Consider the following 22,163-nt stretch of genomic DNA (forward strand, 5'->3'; position numbering starts at 1 on the left):
TAGCAGTGTGTGCACCCACCTCCTTTAGACTCAAAATTAGGGATGCCATGCATGATGACATGGTGAAGGAACAGGGGCTTGTTGTTGATTTTTATGTGGCCAGAAAGGAGACCAGCGAAGTAATGCACATACCTATACATATGCATAGCATTATGAAAGGGGAAAACACAATATTCGAAAATACAATTACAATTTTTTATATTTTTATATATTTTTAGCCCTTTTCAGTGATCACCATCATTTTAATACTTATTTGTATTTTGGAGCCATTAAGAGAAAATACATGTATATGATATATATCTTCCTCTTACTTAAACTCCAAATTGGTGTAAAAAATCCCCAAATGTCACTTAGATTTTAAAGAATGTAAGTGTTTTAGAGAATGTATTGTTACCATAATCATTATTCAAACTGGTTGACTTAACACCACTAGATTTAACTCTAATTATCAGGGATATCTTTTTATGTTTTACTGCAATTCAAGTTTTATCACATGTACTTTAGTAGCACCGGCTGGTTCAATCCCCGAACTGCAACTTTGCAGCAAGAAAAGGTGTGATTCACAGATATCTAAAGTAAAATTACTTATTTCTCACAAAACAAAACAAAACAAAACAAAACAAAACTTAATATTTAGTGTGGTTTTGCAAGCAACATTGATTCCAGGATCAGTATTTGAAGTCAGTATTTGATGCAGAGTCAAAATAGGCATGTGTGGTGCATTGCTGACCTCCTCTGGGAAGGCTGGCCCATGGGCATGGCTTTATCTTCGTAAAAACGCTTCATGGCAAACCTGTCCAATGCCTGGTCAGCACTGAAAATATGAATGCAAAACATAAACACTCTACACAAATACATGATCCTCTCTACTGTCTCCTAAATACACCACAATGTTTAAAATAGACATATCCTACCTGGTAGATAAGTTACTGTAGTGCATATAGGCACCCACCACAACACCAGTTCTCCCCAAATTTCCCTGCAAGAAATGTTGCCAAATTACCAAATGATCAAGAAGACCATGCAAAATGAAAACAAAGCAGTTACTGTCAATTTGAGATTTCAGTTCAGTCATTTGTTTACCACATCCTATTTCTTAATGGTGGCTAGATTTGCTGGCAGAAATGCATGCACCCCCCAATTGTGTGAATTGGGTCCACTTTTGTTTGTTTGGACCTCAAAATATCGTCTTTTGTGTTCTGCAGAAGGCAGAAGACAGAAAGGCATACAGATTGAGGGTGAGATTTGATGATGCAAGATTTTTCATTTTGGTGAACTATTCCTTTGATTCGGACACCATTAATTTTCCAACCTGGTATTTCCAATTATCTCAGTGGCACAAATTACAACTTTTGAAATATGTTGTCTTGGATCTTTGGACCACAGGATATTTTGAGCCAATCACATGAGCCATACATGCAGGATAAGATACAAATGGTTTATATCATCTCTGGTCATTACACCTATCTAGAAAGCAGGTGTCTAGAAAACACTTCTCTTATGACTGAGATGATAAGACACTTAAGTTACAAGAGATTCAACTTTTTTTTTAAGTCAGTCAAATATTATCTAAATTGAAATGCCAATTTGATTAAACTTTAAGGCAGCAACTGATTTTTTTACAGTGACATCATGTCAGTCTGGTCAGTCATGCAAGGTGAAGGAGGTGGAGATTGGGTGCCCAAGGCCAGATGTGATTACCTTGTTGTGCAGTACCACCACATTGTGAGGGTCTGCATTAAGCCAGGTGTCCATGGCTTTACAGATACTGCACATTTTGTCTAGAGCGGGAGCATGATGATCGGGCCAACCAAAATCCAGCACCTGTCATGAATGCACACATGCATAAATCAACTTTAAGACCACAAGCTGACAGGAACTGTTATATCGATAGACAGACAGACAGATAGATCTATCTCACCCTTGGGTTCTGTTTGGTGATGTCATGCCTCCGTTCACTGAGATTAAGCAGCTGAAATTGGAAACAAAAACCTTTAAGCATTAATTGCGCATTGTGAAGAACATCCTCTTTACTTATGCTAATCCTGATTCCAAGCCTGTATACATTCTCTTCTTCAGCAAAAGCGTCATAGCATTAACATTTCCCGAGAAGTAAATATGCAAGACAACCCGGCTAAATCAAGGACTTGCATTTACTGAATGGATGGAGCAAGAAAATAATGTAAATTTCTAAAATGGATGTGCATAGTTTAATTCTGTTAAACTAAATGTATCCACCTTTTTCCTAACGAGTCTGTTGCGTTTTAAATTATGGGAGGTTAAATTACGGTTTTGGGAAGTTCCACTCAAAAAGATTGCAATAAATCATTTCAAATCATACGACTGTGCAACAGATAATCCTTATCTGTCATTTTGATTGAATGGGCTGTAAATTTTCATTCATTTTCTGTTTTCAGAAGTTTGGAGAATAGGTTGAATGTGGTATTTACAGTTTAAAAGACCTGCACAATGATTATGGGCTCAAGTCCTTTCGGATCCTAAAGGATGAGTTCTCTCTTTCTCCTTTTTTCTGTATTTAAGATTAAGATCTGCACTGAAAGTTTATGGAGTACATTGGTCGATTAAAATATCTCCTCTATGGTAAACTGGATAGATTCTAGTATGGCTTCTAGAGGTATTGTGAGTATAATTTATAAATCACTTTTGTACGACAGTATTCAAACATTCCGGGGTTTCTGGGAAACATTGAGGGTTTCTGGGAAAGAGAACTTAACACTGTGATTGATTGGGACAATGTCTAGGGAAATTGTTGTATGTCTAGCTCTGAGTCTGGTCCTGCGTATAACACTCTCCTAGTGTTAGCTGCCCTACTGAGCCATTCTGTGTTTTGTAAGTCTAAGTTTAGTTTGTTTTGTTTATAGTCTCGTTTCCTGTTTTCTGCCCGTGTTTCCTGGATTAACCCTTTGCCTTGCCCTTTGGACTCTGTTTGTACCTCTCTTGGACTACTGCTCGTGTACCTGGATTATCTCTCTGCCTTGCCCTATTGGATATTGTTCGCCGATCGTCGACCCACGCTTGCCCTAGGATTACTCTTGTCTTGCCCATACCCTACCTGTTTGCCATTGTTTGACCCTGCCTGTTTATTGACTATGTTTATTAATAAAAGCTTGCACATGGATCCGTACGTCTCACGTCTTGTTCGCAAAGTTACAGAATACTTGGCCACACAAGGATCCAGCAGTTGTTCAGAAGAACATTGGCCAGAGTGCGCTCACAAAATGGCGGCAACAGCGGAACCTGATCGCAAAAGGGCGGACACAACAACATCCCATCATACCATTGCTGCCAGTCATGAGCCACGTCAAGTCACCATTGATCGTCGTGAGTCTAGTGACGTCTCAGCTGATCGTCACGAGTCTCACCACGTCTCCGCTGACCTGCCAGAGTCTCACCACGTCTCCGCTGACCTGCCAGAGTCTCACCACGTCTCCGCTGATCTGCCAGAGTCTCACCACGTCTCCGCTGATCTGCCAGAGTCTCACCACGTCTCCGCTGATCTCCGCTGGTCCCGTCCAGCTCTCCTGTGTCTCCGCTGGTCCCGTCCAGCTCAGCTTTTCAAGAGCGCCCCCAAGTGTCCGCGCTTCAAGAGCGCCCCCTATATCTCCGCTGGTCCTGTCCAGCTCCGCGCTGTCCGAGTGCCCCCAAGACTCCGCGCTGTCCGAGCGCCCTCTAGTGCCTGCTCCTCCCGAGCGCCCTCTAGTGCCTGCTCCTCCAGAGCGCCCCACAGAGCCCGTTTCTCCATTTCCACATGGACCTGGCCCTCCGTCCCTCCCCCTGTTCCACCTCTGCTCCACCGCCCTCCTGGATTGTATTGGAGCGTCTGGAAGCCGCTCCTTGTGGGGGGGCTCTGTCACGAATCCGGTCTGTGGCCTTCCGCCCGATAGCCACCAGAGGTCGCCTTTCCATCATATTGACTCTCACACCACACAGCACACTGGACTGCATTTCCCATTATCCATTGCACGGACGACATACACTCAGCTGATTACACTAATCCCGCTCACAGCTGAGCAAAACCTTGGACTTTCTCTCTGTGATCGCGGAGTATTGTCCTGCGTTTTCTGTTAACCTTTCTGTGTGTATGTCTAGCTCTGAGTCTGGTTTTGCGTATAATAACACTCTCCAAGTGTTAGCTGCCTTACCGAGCCATTCTGTGTGTATGTCTAGCTCTGAGTCTGGTCCTGCGTATAACACTCTCCTAGTGTTAGCTGCCCTACCGAGCCATTCTTTGTTTTGTAAGTCTAAGTTTAGTTTGTTTTGTTTATAGTCTCGTTTCCTGTTTTCTGCCCGTGTTTCCTGGATTAACCCTTTGCCTTGCCCTTTGGACTCTGTTTGTACCTCTCTTGGACTACTGCTCGTGTACCTGGATTATCTCTCTGCCTTGCCCTATTGGATATTGTTCGCTGATCGTTGACCCACGCTTGCCCTAGGATTACACTTGTCTTGCCCGTACCATACCTGTTTGCCGTTGTTTGACCCTGCCTGTTTATTGACCATGTTTATTAATAAAAGCTTGCACATGGATCCGCACGTCTCACGTCTTGTTCGCCCCGTTACAGATATAATGTAACAACAATATCTATAGAATAGCTCTTTTCAGCACACTGAATTATTTTCCTCCTAATTATTTTCATGTTTCCTTTGTATTCTGCTGTAAGTATATGAAAAGAGACAACGTATACTGTGTATTTGTGGTTTGCTCTCCCAAATTAATTTACAATATTCAAAAATGTTTATTGTAAACCATCAATAATTCCCTGGAATGCACTAAGAATCTTTTATTTTTGTCCCAAAATCCTCATGTCTCTTTCCAGGTTTGTTTTCACAAAGTTGCTGTAAAATGATACTGTTACGAAATATTGACATATTACAATAATGATATTTAACACGTCCGTAATAGTGCTCCAGAAAGAAGAAGGATCGGTAGCACTTTATTTTACAGTCCTGTTACTCATGTACATACTATGTTCTTATTATAGTAATTACAATAACAAGGTAAAAACTAGGTACTTACCCTGAACCTACCCCTAAACCTAACCCTACCCCATGTAGTTACCTTATATTACCAGTATTTTCTTAGGTAGGTACACTGTAGGTACCAAATCTTTACTCTATGGAACATCATCGAACAGAGTTTGGAATTTCAGCAACGGCTATCCATCAATTTTATCGACTTTGTCAAGGCATTTGACAGTGTGCACAGATAATTGCTGTGGTGCATTGCTCGTGACTTTGGCATACCCGAGCGCTTCGTCAATGTCTTTCGGAACCTATACTACAAGTCAAGCTGCTGCATGCGGACTGAAACAGGAAACACTGATTTCTTTACCATCGAGATTGGTGTACGACAGGGGTGCATTCTGTCCCCCCCTCCTGTTCCTCATGGCGGTTGACTTTGTCATGCAAAAAACTATGGATCACCCTGAATTTGGAATTCCATGGCGAGGATCCGAACGGCTGACGGACCTTGATTTTGCTGACGACAATGCCCTACTTGGAACAACAAGGAAGAACATACAAGAAATGACGAAGAGACTGGAACAAGATGCAGCCAAGATAGGGCTTTGCATAAGTTCAATTAAACCAAGGTTATGCGAGCCGGATACATCCCCAACACCACCAAACTTTCCCCTTTGAATCTTGGATAACAACAAATTGAGGAGGTGGACAAGTTCACCTATTTTGGCAGCCTTTTGACGAGTGATGGAGATGCTGAACATGATGTCATGTGCTGGATTGGCAAAGCTGCAGCAGTCTTCCAAAGACTTAAGCCCATTTGGACAGCCACAAAAGTTTCAATCAAGACCAAGGTGCGTTTATTCAGCAGTATCATCGTACCAAACAGTACTCTATGCGGCGGAAACTTGGAGGATGTCTGCGAGAATTGCCCAAAGGCTTAATGTCTTCCAGCAGCGATGTCTGCGAAGAATTCTGGGTGTGTCATACCGAGACCATATCAGCAATGAGGACATCTATCGTCGAACTGACACTCGCCCACTCCAAGAAGTTGTCACTGAACGTTGACTAAGGTTTGCTGGTCACATCCTTCGACGACCACCTTCTAGACACTTAAGAACCGCACTTATGTGGAAACCCCCCCACGGCAAGAGAAAACAAGGTCAACCATGAACAACTTGGCGTCAAACCTTTATTGAAGATCTGAAAGCCGTCAATGTTTCATGGGACGAAGCTGAAAACATTGCGGCCGATCGATCAGGTTGGTGGAAACTTGCCGCCCAATGCGCCTCGCGGCACAGGCGGACCTAAGTCTAAGTAAGTCACTGTAATGCCTCGTTTCCAGTGAGCGGTACGGTATAGTACAGTTCAGTACAGTACAATTCGATACGGGTAACCCTGATCAGGCTTGCGTTTCCACTGCCAACAGTACCCTTTACTTAATAGGCGTGGTGTATGCCGGAAAGTAGCAATCGACAATGTCAGTTTTAATGAACAATAATTATAAATAGCCATTATAAAAGTATAAGTACAAAGTATAAGAGGCTTACAGGTACATCGCAAAAAATTTTAATATCATGAAAAAGGTCAATATTTTTTGCCACTCATTTCAGAAAGTGAAACCCATATATTATATAGATTCATTACACATAGAGTGAAATATTTCAAGCCTTTATTTATTGAAATTTTGATGAGTATGGCTTACAAATAATGAAAACCCAAAATTCAGTGTCAGAAAATTAGAATATTACAAAATATCAATAAAAAAAGGATATTTTAAACATAAATGTCAGGCTTCTGAAAAGTATGTTCATTTCTATGCACTCAATACTTGGTTGGGCTTCCTTTTGCATGAATTACTGCATCAATGTGGTGTGGCATGGAGGCAATCAGCCTGTGGCACTGCTCAGGTGTAATGGAAGCCCAGGTTGTTTTGTTCGGCCTTCAGGTCATCTGCATTGTGTGGTCTGGTGTCTCTCATCTTCCTCTTGACAGGTCAGGCGAGTTTGCTGGCCAATCAAGCACAGTAACACCATGGTCACTGAACCAGCTTTTGGTACCTTTGGCAGTGTGGGCAGGTGCTAAGTCCTGCTGGAAAAAGAAATCAGCATCTCCATAAAGCTTGTCAGCAGAAGGAAGCATGAAGTGCTCTCAAATTTTCTGGTAGATGGCTGCGTTGACTGTGGACTTCAGAAAACACAGTGGACCAACACCAGCAGATGACATGGCAGCCCAAATCATCGCTGACTGTGGAAACTTCACACTGGACTTCAAGCAACATGGATTCTGTGCCTCTCCACTCTTCCTCCAGACTCTGGGACCTTGATTTCCAAATTAAATGCAAAATTTACTTTCATCTGAAAAGAGGACTTTGGACCACTGAGCAACAGTCCAGTTATTTTTCTCCACATCCCAGGTAAGACGCTTCTGACGTTGTCTCTGGTTCAGAAGTGGCTTGGTAGCCCTTTTCCTGAAGACGTCTGAGCGTGGTGACTCTTGATGCACTGACTCCAGCTTCAGTCCACTCCTTGTGAAGCTCTCCCAAGTGTTTGAATCAGCTTTGCTTGACAGTATTCTCAAGCTTGCGGTCATCGCTGTTGCTTGTGCACCCTTTCCTACCCAAATTCTTGCTTCCAGTCAACTTTGCATTTAATATGCTTTGATACAGCACTCTGTAAACAGCCACACCTTTCAGTAATGACCCTCTGTGACTTACCCTCTTTGTGGAGGGCATCAATATTTGTCTTCTGGATCATTGCCAAGTCAGCAGTCTTCTCCATTATTGTGGTTTCAAAGAACAAGAGATACCCAGAATTTATACTGTAAGGATGGTCATTAATTGAAACTCAAATGTAAATATTCTAATATTTTGAGATACTGATTTTTGACTTTCATGACATTTACATTTATTCATTTAGCTGACGCTTTTATCCAAAGCGACTTACAATTGCTATATATGTCAGAGGTCGCACGCCTCTGGAGCAACTAGGGGTGTCTTGCTCAGGGACACATTGGTGTCTCACAGTGGATTCGAACCCGGGTCTCTCACACCAAAGGCATGTGTCTTATCCACTGCGCCATCACCACCCCATACACCACCCCATGAGCTGTAAGCTCTAAAACAAACAAAAAAACTTTTGAAATGTTTTACTTTACATGTAATGAATCTAAAATATATGAAAGTTTCACTTTTTGAAATAAGTTACAAGAAAAAATTAACCCAAATTTTTTGAGATGTACCTGTAAGAGGAAATAAAGACAAAAGCAAACAATTCACATTCAAATGTTTGCTACAAAGTCAGCGCTGTAAGTTACTAGGGTAAAGTTCAAAATAAATATAAAGTTAAACTTTGTGCTCAGTCAAAACGATATGATCAGGAACAAATAATAGATTCATGAGACCACGCATGCCTGTAAAATTTACACATAATGAATTGATTCTCGTTTAATCACCACAGAGACATCAGAGCCAGTGGCAAATGTCGGAAGGACTAGCCGAGCGTAAGGCTGCTCGAGGCGGATACATGAGCACTCAGCGCCCGGTGATCGCCTGCAGCTTCGAAATCGGCATAGCAAATTTTCAAATAGGCACTATATCTTTGTAAATAAACCACAGATATGAGTTTTAAACAACTACATTCTCGCCTGAAAAATCTCTTAAAACTACATTTCATGACAGAATAACATAATATTTTGAAAATTTTTAAAGGTTTTTGGGCAATGATGTTTCACAAGTCCACAAGAACAGAAAAGAACACATACTGAGAAACGGTTATTGTCTGTGTGAAAATATAAAAGTATAAAATACACTGTTATATATTTTTTTGTGTGTGTTTGTGTTGATGTAATAAGCAGAACACAGCAGAGCAGAACAAGTGAAGGAGAAGCTTTATCCCCTTGTATCCCCTCGCACAAGTGACGATTCGAGTAAACCAATCAAATTCTGCAATGAGTTTAGCTCCACCCTTTACTGTGCTAGGTACTCCAACGAAAGAGTACCAAAAAAGTGGTACGGTACAGTTTGCTATTTTGGTACCATTCACAACTTCTGACAAAGGAAACGGACACAATTGCGTACCGTACCATACTTTACCGAACCGTACTGCTCAGTGGAAACGAGCCATAAGTACACTGTAAGTACATGTACTGTAAATAAAGTGCAACCGAAGGATCTTTAAGAGTTATTCATGGTATATTGAAAGTAATTTGTTAATGCTTTTACAAAGCTCAGGTGTCTTTTGGTTGATTGATTGGATGATATTTCCCTTGTATTTAAATAACGTTGACTTTTGTCTGGTTGATTTATTGTAACTTGCTTTTAGTGAGTCTGTTGTTCAGGTTCTTTTCAAGTTTACATCTAAGTAACTAAGTCTAAGTTACCCAAGCAGAATAACTCTTACAGAGAAAGATTCCCTATCATTTAACATCCTTACAGAAAGTGATCATTACATCACGTCACATCACGACACATCACACTGCATCACATAATGACCAGTTAATAGTCATACAAAGAAATTCATTCATCATAAAGAATCTACTAGAACATTTTAAAGGATTCTTTTGTGATTGTCAGTTGCTCTGAATTTTGGAGGATCCTTACTAGATAGTGCTGCTGGTGTTTAGAACGGAGCATGCTGGTCACCTCCCTCAGGTGCACACTGTATTTTTGCTCCTCTGTTCCACCAGGGAAGGACAGAGCAATGATGCGCTCTGTGATGTAGACCAGGTCCACTTCATTATTTTCCTCCATTTTTTGCATCAGACTTAGGGTCCTTAGATGGAACAAAAATAACAAATGATAGACACTAAATACAAGAAGATTCAGATATTTATAATCTTATTCGGCCTGTTTTTTCTTATTGATTTTCAGAGGAATTTACAGTTAATCTGATAATTTGCACCATAGCACATTCGTTTTTCTGGTTGTAACTAAAGTTGTGCAAGTCATAGAAATACAGTATCAGACAGCTTATTACTGCATAAGCACACATGGCAAACACATGTGGAATCATCTCAAGTTTAGTCACAAAGAAACACTACTTTTTACTGATTAATCTTATGAAATATTTGCTATAAAGTGATCCCGTTTAGTCAAAAGACAAATAGCCAGATCATACAACCACAAATAAAATCTACTAGACAGCATTCAATAATATTTAATGCACTGATAACATTATTTATAGTTTTTTTTTTTTATAGTTTTTAAGTTATTTCTCTAAAGAGCTCTAGGATGTGATGTCAGTGTATATTAGCATACATACCTGGATGGCCTTCGTTTGGAGTCCATATTGGGAGACTTTGTGGATCCCTGGTTATAGAGGATGACAGAAAACACACACACACACACTAATTTAACATCTGTAATTTTCTGTACACACATAAATCTAATAAATATAAATATGTATGCATATATGACCTATTCTTTTTAGGTGTGGTCTGTAATGAATATTGCCACATATTTATATTATATTATATTATATTACATTATATTATATTATATTATATTATATTATATTTATTATTATATATATTAGGACATTTGGTGAACAAATTTAATCAGTTTTTCTTGCTGTAACTCAAATTCCTTGCTATAACTCAAAGGGCACAATAATGAAACAACAACACTTTTTTAGACTTCTGGGCAGTTTGTTTGATTCTTACCTGATTGATCTTACCTGATTGTAGTTAGTTGTAGTAGTTGTAGTTGTTGTAGTAGCTGTAGATTCACAGGCTGTGGCTACCTGCAAATATAAAGAGGAGATGGAGGGATAAAAATTCAGACCGAATGCAGCTGTTATATTTTTAACAGCTTTCCTGCCTCTACATTGTCTGACAAAATTGTGAAACATAAAACTGTTTTACTATAAAATAAAATTCAATTACACAGAGATACAAGAGCTAATTCAACATTTAATATGAAGTGACTGGACCTGTTATTGGATGTAGCTGGCCTACATCCAAACAACAACAACAGCATCACAAATCTAAAATATTAAATAAATATTAATGTTTTTCATAATGGTTGTAGGAAATAGTTGCAGGAAAAAAGTATTTTAACCCTTTAGATTTACCTGAGCTTCTTGCCCCAATCATAAAAATGTTCTTCCCATAACAAAGAATTGTAATCAGTACATTGTTAGGTTCTAATACTGAACATTGACATCTATGTGGGAACAGCACCAGGGTCTGACTACAGGGTGAAGTGGTGGCTCTTCTCAATTTTATTAATCTCACAACTCTCAATTTGGTGTACATAATATGTGTTGCACACAACACAAATAAAAGAGGTTAACTTGGAACGATAACTTTGAATGATATTTTATAATTTTGGCACATTTTATATAAATATTTCATGGAATCCAGGTAAATCGGAAGGGTTCACATACTTTTTAAATGTATTAATTAATGTGACATATAGAGGTCACCAGTGTTGGCAATTTTGATTTATACCAGTTATATATTTTTCTAATCAGCATGCATCTTGCGTTAATTACTGGCAATCAATTTTACACAGAACTTGCTTGAGGAGTCATATTTGTCCATTAAATCCAAATAATGAAATGCACCTTCACAACCCACATTCAAATACTTTTTTCCTCACACTACAGGCAGTCTTGAAGCCAAGACAAACCAACACAGAAACAGTTTTTTTTTTCCTTTTTAATTGAGATGCTGTTTGTGGTGTGTGGAAAACAAACACACTGTTTGTAGTGTATTCTTTATTTTATGAATGAGATTAACAATATGTGAACACATGAACACACACAATAATGAAAATTCTGTCATCATTTACTCACCCTCAAGTTATTCCAAAGAAGATATTTAAAAAATGTTGATACACAAAACAGTTGACATTGAGCTCCACAGTATGGAGGGCGTGGGGGTGGGGGGAATGGCTTTCTATGGAAGTCAATGGCTACTGTCAATTCTTTGGCTACCAACATTCTTCAAAATATTGCATCTTTTTGTGTTTAACCTTGCTTGTGTCACTGTTATCGGCTGGTGTGCCTTAGATAGCCACCAGAGCTCACTGTATCTGTTTGTTGAGCACATGGCTTATTGTTTGTTGTTGGTGCCATGTGCTCTCCTGTCTATTGTCTGTCCCCTCCCATTTTGATGCCTCATCATTGTTTCAGTTGCTCCACCTGTGTCCCCTCCTTGTTTGTCTCCCTATTTATTCTCCTGATGTCTGCAGTCCTGTGCTGATCTGTTGTTTAATGTCAGATATTTTATGTTGTGTGAGCTATGTCTACCCATGTTGTTGTTCCTAGCAGGCCTGCCTGTTTTTCCCCCTCGGGGTAGTTTTTGTTCTTTTTTTTTTATTTCATTTTATTATTAAAAAGACCCATTTTCTCCTGCATTTGAGTCCTCGCCTCATCACTCTTCAGTACCATGACAGCCTGTTGAACTATGACACAGACACATGCTTATGATTTTTTAGTTAATCAATGATAATGAAAACAAAATGTGGAACACCACAGTTTTAATTAAAACTTTATATTTAAGATATTAAATAATGGACTAATAATGTTTTTCAAGGTACAAAAGTCTAAAAGAATGCAGTTTTCAATAATAATAAAAACTGCAGTATCTAGCACGTTAATTAGCTCAACTAAAACAAAACACTGTATTAAAATGGTACCAAAAATTTCTAACATTATTAAAGTTTGACAAATACTGTAATTAGCTTGCTTGTCTCTAATAATGAATATTAGACCATGGAAGTTGTTTTAATATGAACTGCAGAAGTGCTTAACTGCTCATTGCCTCATTTAATCATCATCATGAACTATCAATACATAAATCAAACTCACCGCCAAAACTTATTTTTTTCCACACACCAATTAATCCATGTATGTGGTTTCAGAGAAATCATAAGACTGAATTTAAGTGAAGTGACATACGGCCAAGTATGGTGACCCATATTCTGAATTCATGCTCTGCATTTAACCCATCCAAAGTTCACACACACAGCAGTGAACACACACCTGGAGTAGTGGGCAGCCATTTATGCTGCAGCGCCCGGGGAGCAGTTGGGGCTTTGGTGCCTTGCTCAAGGGCACCTCAGTCATGGTATTGAGGGTGGAGAGAGCGCTGGACATTCACTCCCCCCACCTACAATTCCTGCCGGCCCAAGACTCGAACTCGCAACCTTTGGATTGTCACTCCCAAAATTTGCTCTTAAATTGCAATAAACTTTTTACATTTTGAAGTCTCTGCACATGTCAACGGAAGCTGCCAGTTTATTCAAAATAAATTTGACGTCACCATAGGTTCCTTTGTTGCTGGAAGTCACTACACATGTGGATGGCATGTACTAGTTGTCTTTACCAAAGACAATCTGGCAAGAAAAAGACTTCTGAGCACAAGAACATGAACATCTGTCTGAGGGTGGAGCTGCATTACAGGAAGCAACTGTGAACAATCTGCATCATCACTGGAGGGAGTTATAACCCATGGTGAAACACCAGAAAGATGAGTAACAACTTCTCTCTCAGCAGGTAGTGACTAGGAAATGCACCTGGAATCTGTTCTGCCTTAAGCCCCGTTCAGACGACAGTTACGACAGTCACTGTGTCAGATTATGTCATTTTTTTTACTCCTAAAATCTTGTCGTGTCATGAACAAGAAACATGTCAGACTATACGATGCTACCCAAGCATTCATCGCATGCCGTCATTAACGACGTGCATGATGTCATCGGACAAGACAGAGGGTGCTGAGCATAAAACAAACAATGGCTAGCAAACAACCTGTTTTGCCCTGTCTTGTCATCAGAAAACCCCAAAAAAGAGAGAGAACCTGACAATGGACACAAATCTGGATGGCATGAAGAGGATGGTATGAACTGTCAAAGAGAACTGAGGTAAAATGTTTAAAAACAATTTTTTACCTCTTTTTACTGTGTCGCGGTAGTCCCTCATCATAAATGCAGGAGAATAGTTGCCGTAGCTCCACGAACATATCCTCCATTGTAAAATTACATCTAGCAAGACCGATACCATTGTCTCTCTTGACATGTTTGAAAGCTTGTTCAAATGCGCTTCTGTGCTCCTATTGGCCAGTGTCACAGATGTGATGGAACTTGTGTGTATGAAGAAAAAACAAAATTAAACATGCCAGTCTTTCTGTGTTGACGTCTTGAAGTGTTGCAGAGGTGTCATGCACTGACACACTACACGACATGAAACGATTGAATCGTGCGTCCCAACGCCCATTGTCGTTTACGAATCCCCACGACACCCTACGTCAAACAGATCGTGGCAAAATCGAGCTAAAATCGTGTAGTCTGAATGGGGCTTTAGTGATAGTAGGCAGGCTCATGTGCTCATTCCCATGAATCAGTATCCCTGAATGAATTAGTGAAGGCTGTGGAAATGCCAGAGGCAAAGAGTCAGTTCCCACACTTTTGAATACCCATGAGGCCCAAGCAAGGCAGGTGGATTATGTTCTTGACCACACAACACCAACATATATCAGAGCGAGAAAATCATCTAAATGGACATTGGGTCAAGACAAGTTTCGATTTTGGTTGTTTGGGAAGCTTAGACAGCCTGGTCCAATCATAAAATGTGATCACCATCATTGCAGGATGCGATTCTTGGGCCCTGGATGTTGCTCTGGTTAAAAAGCTACCTGTCCCACTACTACTAGGCAGAGGCTGGCCGGGTTTTAACCACCTGCTTATACCCACCATGCAGCCTGCTAACAGAGACATGTTTGACTATTGTATCAGAAGCCCCACATGCAGCCCATCCTCCTGGTTTGAAAACACTGCCCTAGGATGTACTGACATGTATATCCTTTAATTTTTTATTGGTACAACACTGAGTGAGCGACAGGAAGCAAAGGAAGAGGGGAGTTTAAGTTGGGAGTTGTTCCTCTTCACTGATCCACAACTGCGTGTGTGTGTGTCTTAACCAACTCGATCTAATTCAAGTATGTTGAATGCAGCTGCAGCAGAAGGGACGATTTTTAACTTAAAATTCAATCTGTTCCTCGCATAATTCATTACATGAGCTTTGGCTTTAACGGATGGATTGTATGGACAACTTTTATGGAAGAGCTGTGATTATTCAAAAATTCCCCTTTTGTATTCCACTGTAATCTGATGAACATTAAATATAATGGCATATAGGTTGACAATGAATAGCATCTGAATCTCTAGGGTGTCCTACAAAAACCACTGTTTCCAGATACTTTTTTCCTTTCTGGAAGTTTAAAAAAGCTTTCTTCGATCAAGCTGTTTTTATCAGATACAAGTCTGCTTCATTTTTAATACATTTCTTGAAAAAGCAATAAATATGAATTAACACAGCAGGGGATAGGTCGCATGACTGATGGTGATGAATACATTATGATTAATAATGTCTGAAAACAACAAAGAGCAAAATGTCAATATATTTCACTTAAATCTCTTAAAGGCCTCAGTTAAAATTCTACAGGGCTTTGTGTTAAAGCACTGCCCAAACCGCTATCAGACAGACTCAAAACAGATTTTCCTGCAAAACACTTCACAAATATTTAAGAAGGGCAGTCTGGCTTCAGTATCACCAACTTAATAATTCTCTTTAATAAACATGTTGTTTAAACTTGCAAAAATTAATTGCAAAAAAAGAAAAGAAAGAAAATAAGAAAAAATGCACACAATGAATTTCAGCTTCTCACCTTTTCTTAAATACAACCCAAATTCCGGAAATGTTGGGACATTTTTTTTAATTTGAATAAAATGAAAACTAAAAGTCTTTCAAATAACATGAGCCAATATTATATCCATACTAGAACATAAAGAACACAACAAATGTTTAAACGGAAAGATTTTACACTTATACACTAAATGAGCTCATTTCAAATTTGATGACTGATACAGGTCATCAATACAGGCAAAGTTGGCACGGGGGCAACAAAGGGCTGAAAAAGCACAACATTTTGAATATTTAGTTGCTAGATGTCCTCCCAGCTGAATCTAAGTTAATTGACATCAGGGCCCGTATTCCTAAAGATTCTAAGAATCCTTTTAGAGAGCTCCTAATTTAGCTTAAACATTTCTAACTCGGAGTCTTAGCTTAAAAGTGATTCAGGACCAATCTGAGAGCAACTCTGAGAGAGAAAAAGACAAAAACTTTTATCTTAGTGAGGAGGCGGGGCTGACCCCGTTGCTAGCTATGACACATTTTTTTGAAGGCTGTGATTGGTTGGTTGTCCAAGAAGGAAACAAAAGAACGCTTTTAAGAGTAGGGTTTATTATAAGCCTTCACTTGTAATTTTTCATGTTTTACCATTCTCTCTCTCTCTCTCTCTCTCTCTCTCTCTCTCTCTCACACTCACACACACACACACACACGCACATTATATGTGTATATATATTCTTTAATTTTTATTTACCATGCTGTCACACTTAACGTATTTTATAGGAAATGAACAGTGATACAATAAGGTTCTGAAAGTGCTGTCAGGTACAGACCCAAATCATCGCTGTTGCATTTTTCCAGTTGTCAAATATGTTAATGTAGTGATTTCTGGCGCTATGGCATTTCTGCTCGGTGTCAGAGATGTTAGCGTGTCTCAAATAAGATCGGTCACAAACATGATCCCTGCACAATCTAATGTGTAGCGTCTTATTAACTCACTGTCATGCATTGTGCGCAACACATTTCTTCTCCCTCTTCATGTTTCATCCATTTTCTCCACTGCTAAAGAAACTCTTAAGCCTCTTAAAAGTCCTCGTTTGTACTCCTAACAATTTTGGACCTTAAGACCTCTTTTAAGGGTTAAGATGCTTTCTGAAACACTTTTTTCTTTACTAGGATCTTTTCTTTAATTTTAAGATGAAACACCCACATTTCTAAGAATTTTCTTAGCATTTTGTTACTAGGAGCAACTCTTAGCACTAAGATTTTTCATGAATACGGGCCCAGGTCTGTAACATGATTAGCTATAAAAGGGATGTCTTAGAGAGGCAGAGTCTCTCAGAAGTAAAGATGGGCAGAGCGTCTCCAGTCTGTGAAAAAGTGTGTAAAAAGATTGTGGAATACTTTAAAAATAACGTTCCTCAACTTCAAATTGCAAAGGCTTTGCAAATCTCATCATCTACAGTACATAACATCATCAAAAGATTCAGAGAAACTGGAGAAATGTCTGTGCGTAAGGGACAAGGCCGAAGACCTTTGTTGGATGCTCGTGGTCTTTGGGGCCTCAGACGACACCGCATCACTCATCGGCATGATTCTGCCATTGACATTACTAAATGGGCCCAGGAATACTTCCAGAAACCACTGTTGGTAAACAGAATCCGCTGTGCCATCTAAAGCTCTATCATGCAAAAAGGAAGCCATATATGAACATGGTTCAGAAGCGCCGTCGTGTCCTGTGGTCCAAGGCTCATTTAAAATAGACTGTTTCAAAGTGGAAAAGTGTTCTACGGTCAGACGAGTCCAAATTTTACATTCTTGTTGAAAAGCAAGGACGGCGTGTCCACCGGGCTAAAGAGGAGGGAGACCTTCCAGTGTGTTATCAGCGTTTAGTTCATAAGCCAGCATCTCTGATGGTATCGGGGTGCATACGCAATGGACAGCTTGCATGTTTGGAAGGCACTATGAATGTTGAAAGGTATCTAAAGGTTTTAGAGCAACATATGCTCCCCTCCAGATGACATCTTTTTCTTTTTTTTTACTTTTACTTTTAGTCATTTAGCAGACGCTTTTATGCAAATCGACTTACAAATAAGAAGTAACTAAAACTAAAAGTCAAAACTCTGTAAATACTATATACACACATTTAAGAAAATAAAGAAATTAAATAAATTGACAAATGCATACAACATTTCAATACTAAACATTTAAATGAAAACACAAAAATAAGCTAAAAACAATTCAAAATATTAAAACAACAAAAGGTATGAGTATAATAATGCTTCTAACATAACACTAAGCCAAACACCAAAAAACAACTACATGTGTATGTACAGCCACACACGTATACATATACATACATATAAAAATAAATTCAATATATATATAATTTAATTTCCATATAGTATGAAGTACTAAAATAACTCAAATTAAATAAAACTTACACATAGTAAGAAATGGTTATAAAAACTGAAACAAGTTGTAGGAGAGAGGAAAATCAAAAGCGATACTTATATCCTCTGCCGGTGTCCCTGTCCGGTGGAGTCGCACAGTAGAGTCGATGGTCTTTACACTCGTCGGCCATCACACGAGGAGGACTTTACACAATGGCTGCCACGACCGCTGCCGCGGTATAATGACCTTTTTTTTTATACCTATCTAACAAATCACTATTTGAATTCAACTGAACCCACTTTTCTGTTTATCACAGAAATGGCCAAGCAAGTGCAGCCACTGACAAGATACGCAATACAGTATGAGACCAAATGCGATTTCAGCAAGTCTCAACACATTAAACAAAATAAGCATTTCCTAGCAACGGCAACTGCACTAAACACTAATGAGACAAGAGAATACACTTACGAGCTGATTTTAACTTCCGCTGATAGACTGCTTCTCTTAAAGACTATTGCATTATACTGCCTTCTGCTGGCGCTTGAACCCACTTTCCTGTTTATCACAAAAAATGGCCAAGCAAGTGCAGAAACAAGATGACAAGATACGCGATACAGTATGAGACAAAGCGCGATTTCAGGGAAGGCCTTGTATAGTTCAACAGGACAATGCAAAACCACATACTGCAGCTATTAGAACAGCATGGCTTCATAGAAGAAGAGTCCGGATGCTGAATTGGTCTGCCTGCAGTCCAGATCTTTCACCTATAGAGAACATGTCTCATCATTAAAAATCATTAAAAATACGTCAAAGATGACCACGAACTCTTCAGCAGTTAGAAACCTATATCAGGCAAGAGTGGGACCAAATTCCAACACCAAAACTCCAGAAACTAATTTTTAAGAAACTCATGTTTATTGCACGTTATGCCTAAAACACACCCATTACTCATTAAGAGAATAGGGACAACCATTTTAGACCATGTGCCAGGCGCGCCAGCCGTTTTTCCCATAGTAAAACTAGCAAAAGTGTATTCGGACATGCCCTAAGTGCACCTGCACTTTGCGCTTTAGACCATGCTTTTAGATCGTTAAAATAGGGCCTCATGTCTTCAAGTGTGATTCTGACACACAGAGGTCAGTGAAGGTCATTGAAATAAATAAGCATAAAGCAAACCCTTCATGTCAAAATCTAGCATGATACACAGCTAGATAGAGAATACGAAATTATCATTCTGTGATCTTTCTCTTAGAAAGAAAGAAAGAAAGAAAGAAAGAGAAAAAAATCCATGATTTACCTTTACCTCACATTTCTTATGGCAGGACAACTTGCACTCTGCAGGAAAAGGAAAAAAAAATGCATTAAATGTAATCATAGAACTGTTAAATTCAAGGTTAAATTTACAGCCATTTATTTTTACTGTACCAATCCACTCTATAAAAGGTCTTTGTAAGGATAATCTGATCTATGTGTTGTAGAAGCCAGGTGTAAGTACCCATGGCTAATTTGTCTGCACACTATTTGCCCTGAGTACAAATATCCTATTATTTATATTTACAATGTGAATAGTATGTCATTATTTGTACTTAATGTAAACAAGATGCTATTTGTTGCTATGTATGTTTGGTGCAAACAGTCTCTACCACTATTTAGACTGTAACACTATTTACAGTGAAAATAGCATGTCCCTTGCAAAAACATTTCTTTGTGGCTAACTTATTGGTAATTTGCGGCAAATTTGCAGCAACCTAAAAGCAGTGAGTTTCTCTGAAGTGAGGCACTTCATAACAAAATATATAAATGACAAAAATATGAAAATAGCATGAAATTTATGCCATGCCAATAGATATGACTGAAGTTCTGCTAATGTGACAGTTCTTCAGATCTACATGAATCATGTAAGTGATTTTTTTTTCAAAACAGCAAATCTATCTATCTATCTATCTATCTATCTATCTATCTATCTATCTATCTATCTATCTATCTATCTATCTATCTATCTATCTATCTATCTATCTATCAATTGGTAAATATGAACAAAGGACTCTGTAAAAACAAATCTGCATTGTTAATCCTACTGAACTTTTATTTAAATAATTCACAAAACCTAACCTTTATTTGAAGTAAAACAAATGAAAATGGGAAGAAATCTATTTTTTTCTCTAATACACACTGGCCACAATTAACCCTTATATTCAATATTTTTGCAACATCCTTTCCCCAAGATAACAACAGAGTCTTTTCCCATAATGCCTGATGTGTTAGCAGAACACATGACACAAGATCAGAGACCACTCCAGATCATTAAGTTCCCAAGTACATGTTGATACACTCTACTCTTAAGTTTAGGTCAGGGAACTGGGATGTGACAAATTTTGAATAATTTTGTTGCATCATGTTTGTTTTTACAACATGTGATTTCCTTGTCCTGATGTAGTCACTGTGGTGTGCTAAAAATTTAAAATACGACTGAAATTGATTAAAATATTTCTAGGGGTACCAATAATTGTGGCCAACATGTACAGATTTTTTTTTATTTCCTAATGTGATCCCTCTCCACTTTCATTTGTTTTACTTGTTGAAAATTTGTATTTTTGTGATTTAAAATAAATAAATAAAGAAATATCAAAAGGACAAACAATACAGATTTGTCACAGCCTTCTTTGATCATATTTACCAAAGGTGCCAATATTTCTGACCATGACTGAATCTATCAGTTAACACTTGAATCTTACTTAATCTGTGTCCATTTTCCTTTCCTATACTTTATATTTATTTTGAGGAAGTAGTGAGATTTTTATTTCAATGTCTATAAATATGCTGCCTGCTGATGATGTTAGATGTGATTAGATGAATATCCATGCTCATATTCTGTATCAGCTGTATATATAGATTGTTTAGAAACTCATTTATTTACCAGTTGATCCTGAAAGAGAATGAAGCCTGCCCCTGATACTGAAGTCATTGGCAGTCTTAAAAACATGGCTTGTAACAACTCTTGAGTGGTTCCAGCATGAAGGCCCAGGCTTCACCATTCACAAACTCATGGAGGGACTTTAAGAATCATGTGATCTGTATGGCAAGACATCAACAGCATTTACGTTAAAATGAATAAAGTCTGAGCAATGAAATGAATAACACATGCTTAATGTTCTGTGTCACTCCATGATACAGTTTAGTTTCACTCTCTTTTTCAATTCATTTTCAGATCGTCTGAAAATGAAAGATGCAGATTTCAACAAAGAAGTGAACTTATACCTGTAGGGGAGTAGTCATGCTTAATAGGATAAGTGAATAGAAAACAAATAAATGGATGAATTTACATAATTTAATGGTTAAGGGTAAAATAAAATAGTTTTTTTTATATTCATATTATTTAATATTGATTAAAATTTTTATAATATATAATATTTGTAATTTATATTTCTTCAAATATCTAAATTTATTTGTCATGTTGATAAATATTTTTTAGAAATACTGCACACAGTGTTTTATTTTGTGTTGAGATTTGTACTGTATTAGAATATGCATTCATGTCAAGAGATAACTGAAGGTTTGGATGCATAAAACAATGACACACAAAAAAATACCTTGAATTTGCACCAAAAAGTAGAAGCATCTGTACTGCACTCATGTTCACCACAGGCTTGCCACAACTGTCTGCCGCAAATTTGATTCAAACTTTAGCCACAAAGCTCATTTGCATGTGAAAATATAAATTTGTGGCAATGTTCAGTTATAAGTTTACCACAAAAATGTATTTCTTCCTCCTTTTTCACTATATTTTTGCAAGGGATAGCTTCTCAACTTCACAGGAATAGCTTCACATCGAGAGAGAGAGAGAGAGAGAGAGAGAGAGAGAGAGAGAGAGAGAGAGAGACACTGACTGAAGTCGCTAGAGCAGAAAGATTAAGTTTAATGTGTGAAAACAGTGAAATCAAGCTGTTAAGCAAGGGAAAGAAGATGGCTAGCATGGTAGGCAGGATGATGGTATTCAACAGTCAGTCAAATAAATATTAGTGTTGTAGCAAGATGGAAATCAATTTTGTTCAGTTAGAATTAAGATGTAGAGTATAAGGATAAATATGTTAGGTCCAGGAAAAAAAGATGCTAAAGAAATTAAAACAGGGCTGCAATTATGGAGACAAATAAATAGAAATG

At 38.4% G+C, this 22,163-nt stretch overlaps 1 protein-coding gene across 2 annotated transcripts in view; it reads right to left on the minus strand.

Moving 5' to 3' along the window:
* LOC306878678 (tensin-1-like) overlaps nucleotides 1-22,163 on the minus strand; it is a 130,819-nt gene that overhangs the window by 21,250 nt on the left and 87,406 nt on the right. For both annotated transcript variants that reach the window (XM_079431157.1, XM_079431158.1), the window contains exons 3-12: nucleotides 20,920-21,074; nucleotides 19,300-19,337; nucleotides 10,653-10,718; nucleotides 10,239-10,285; nucleotides 9,578-9,749; nucleotides 1,922-1,972; nucleotides 1,702-1,824; nucleotides 915-979; nucleotides 731-814; nucleotides 20-132 (exon numbers count right to left, since the gene is read on the minus strand). In XM_079431157.1, coding sequence (XP_079287283.1) covers nucleotides 20-132; nucleotides 731-814; nucleotides 915-979; nucleotides 1,702-1,824; nucleotides 1,922-1,972; nucleotides 9,578-9,749; nucleotides 10,239-10,285; nucleotides 10,653-10,718; nucleotides 19,300-19,337; nucleotides 20,920-21,037 — 877 coding nt within the window. In that variant the 5' untranslated portion in view covers nucleotides 21,038-21,074. The remainder of the gene's footprint in view (nucleotides 1-19; nucleotides 133-730; nucleotides 815-914; nucleotides 980-1,701; nucleotides 1,825-1,921; nucleotides 1,973-9,577; nucleotides 9,750-10,238; nucleotides 10,286-10,652; nucleotides 10,719-19,299; nucleotides 19,338-20,919; nucleotides 21,075-22,163) is intronic.

The sequence above is a fragment of the Barbus barbus genome (assembly GCF_936440315.1).
Source record: "Barbus barbus genome assembly, chromosome: 13".
NCBI lineage: Eukaryota > Metazoa > Chordata > Actinopteri > Cypriniformes > Cyprinidae > Barbus > Barbus barbus.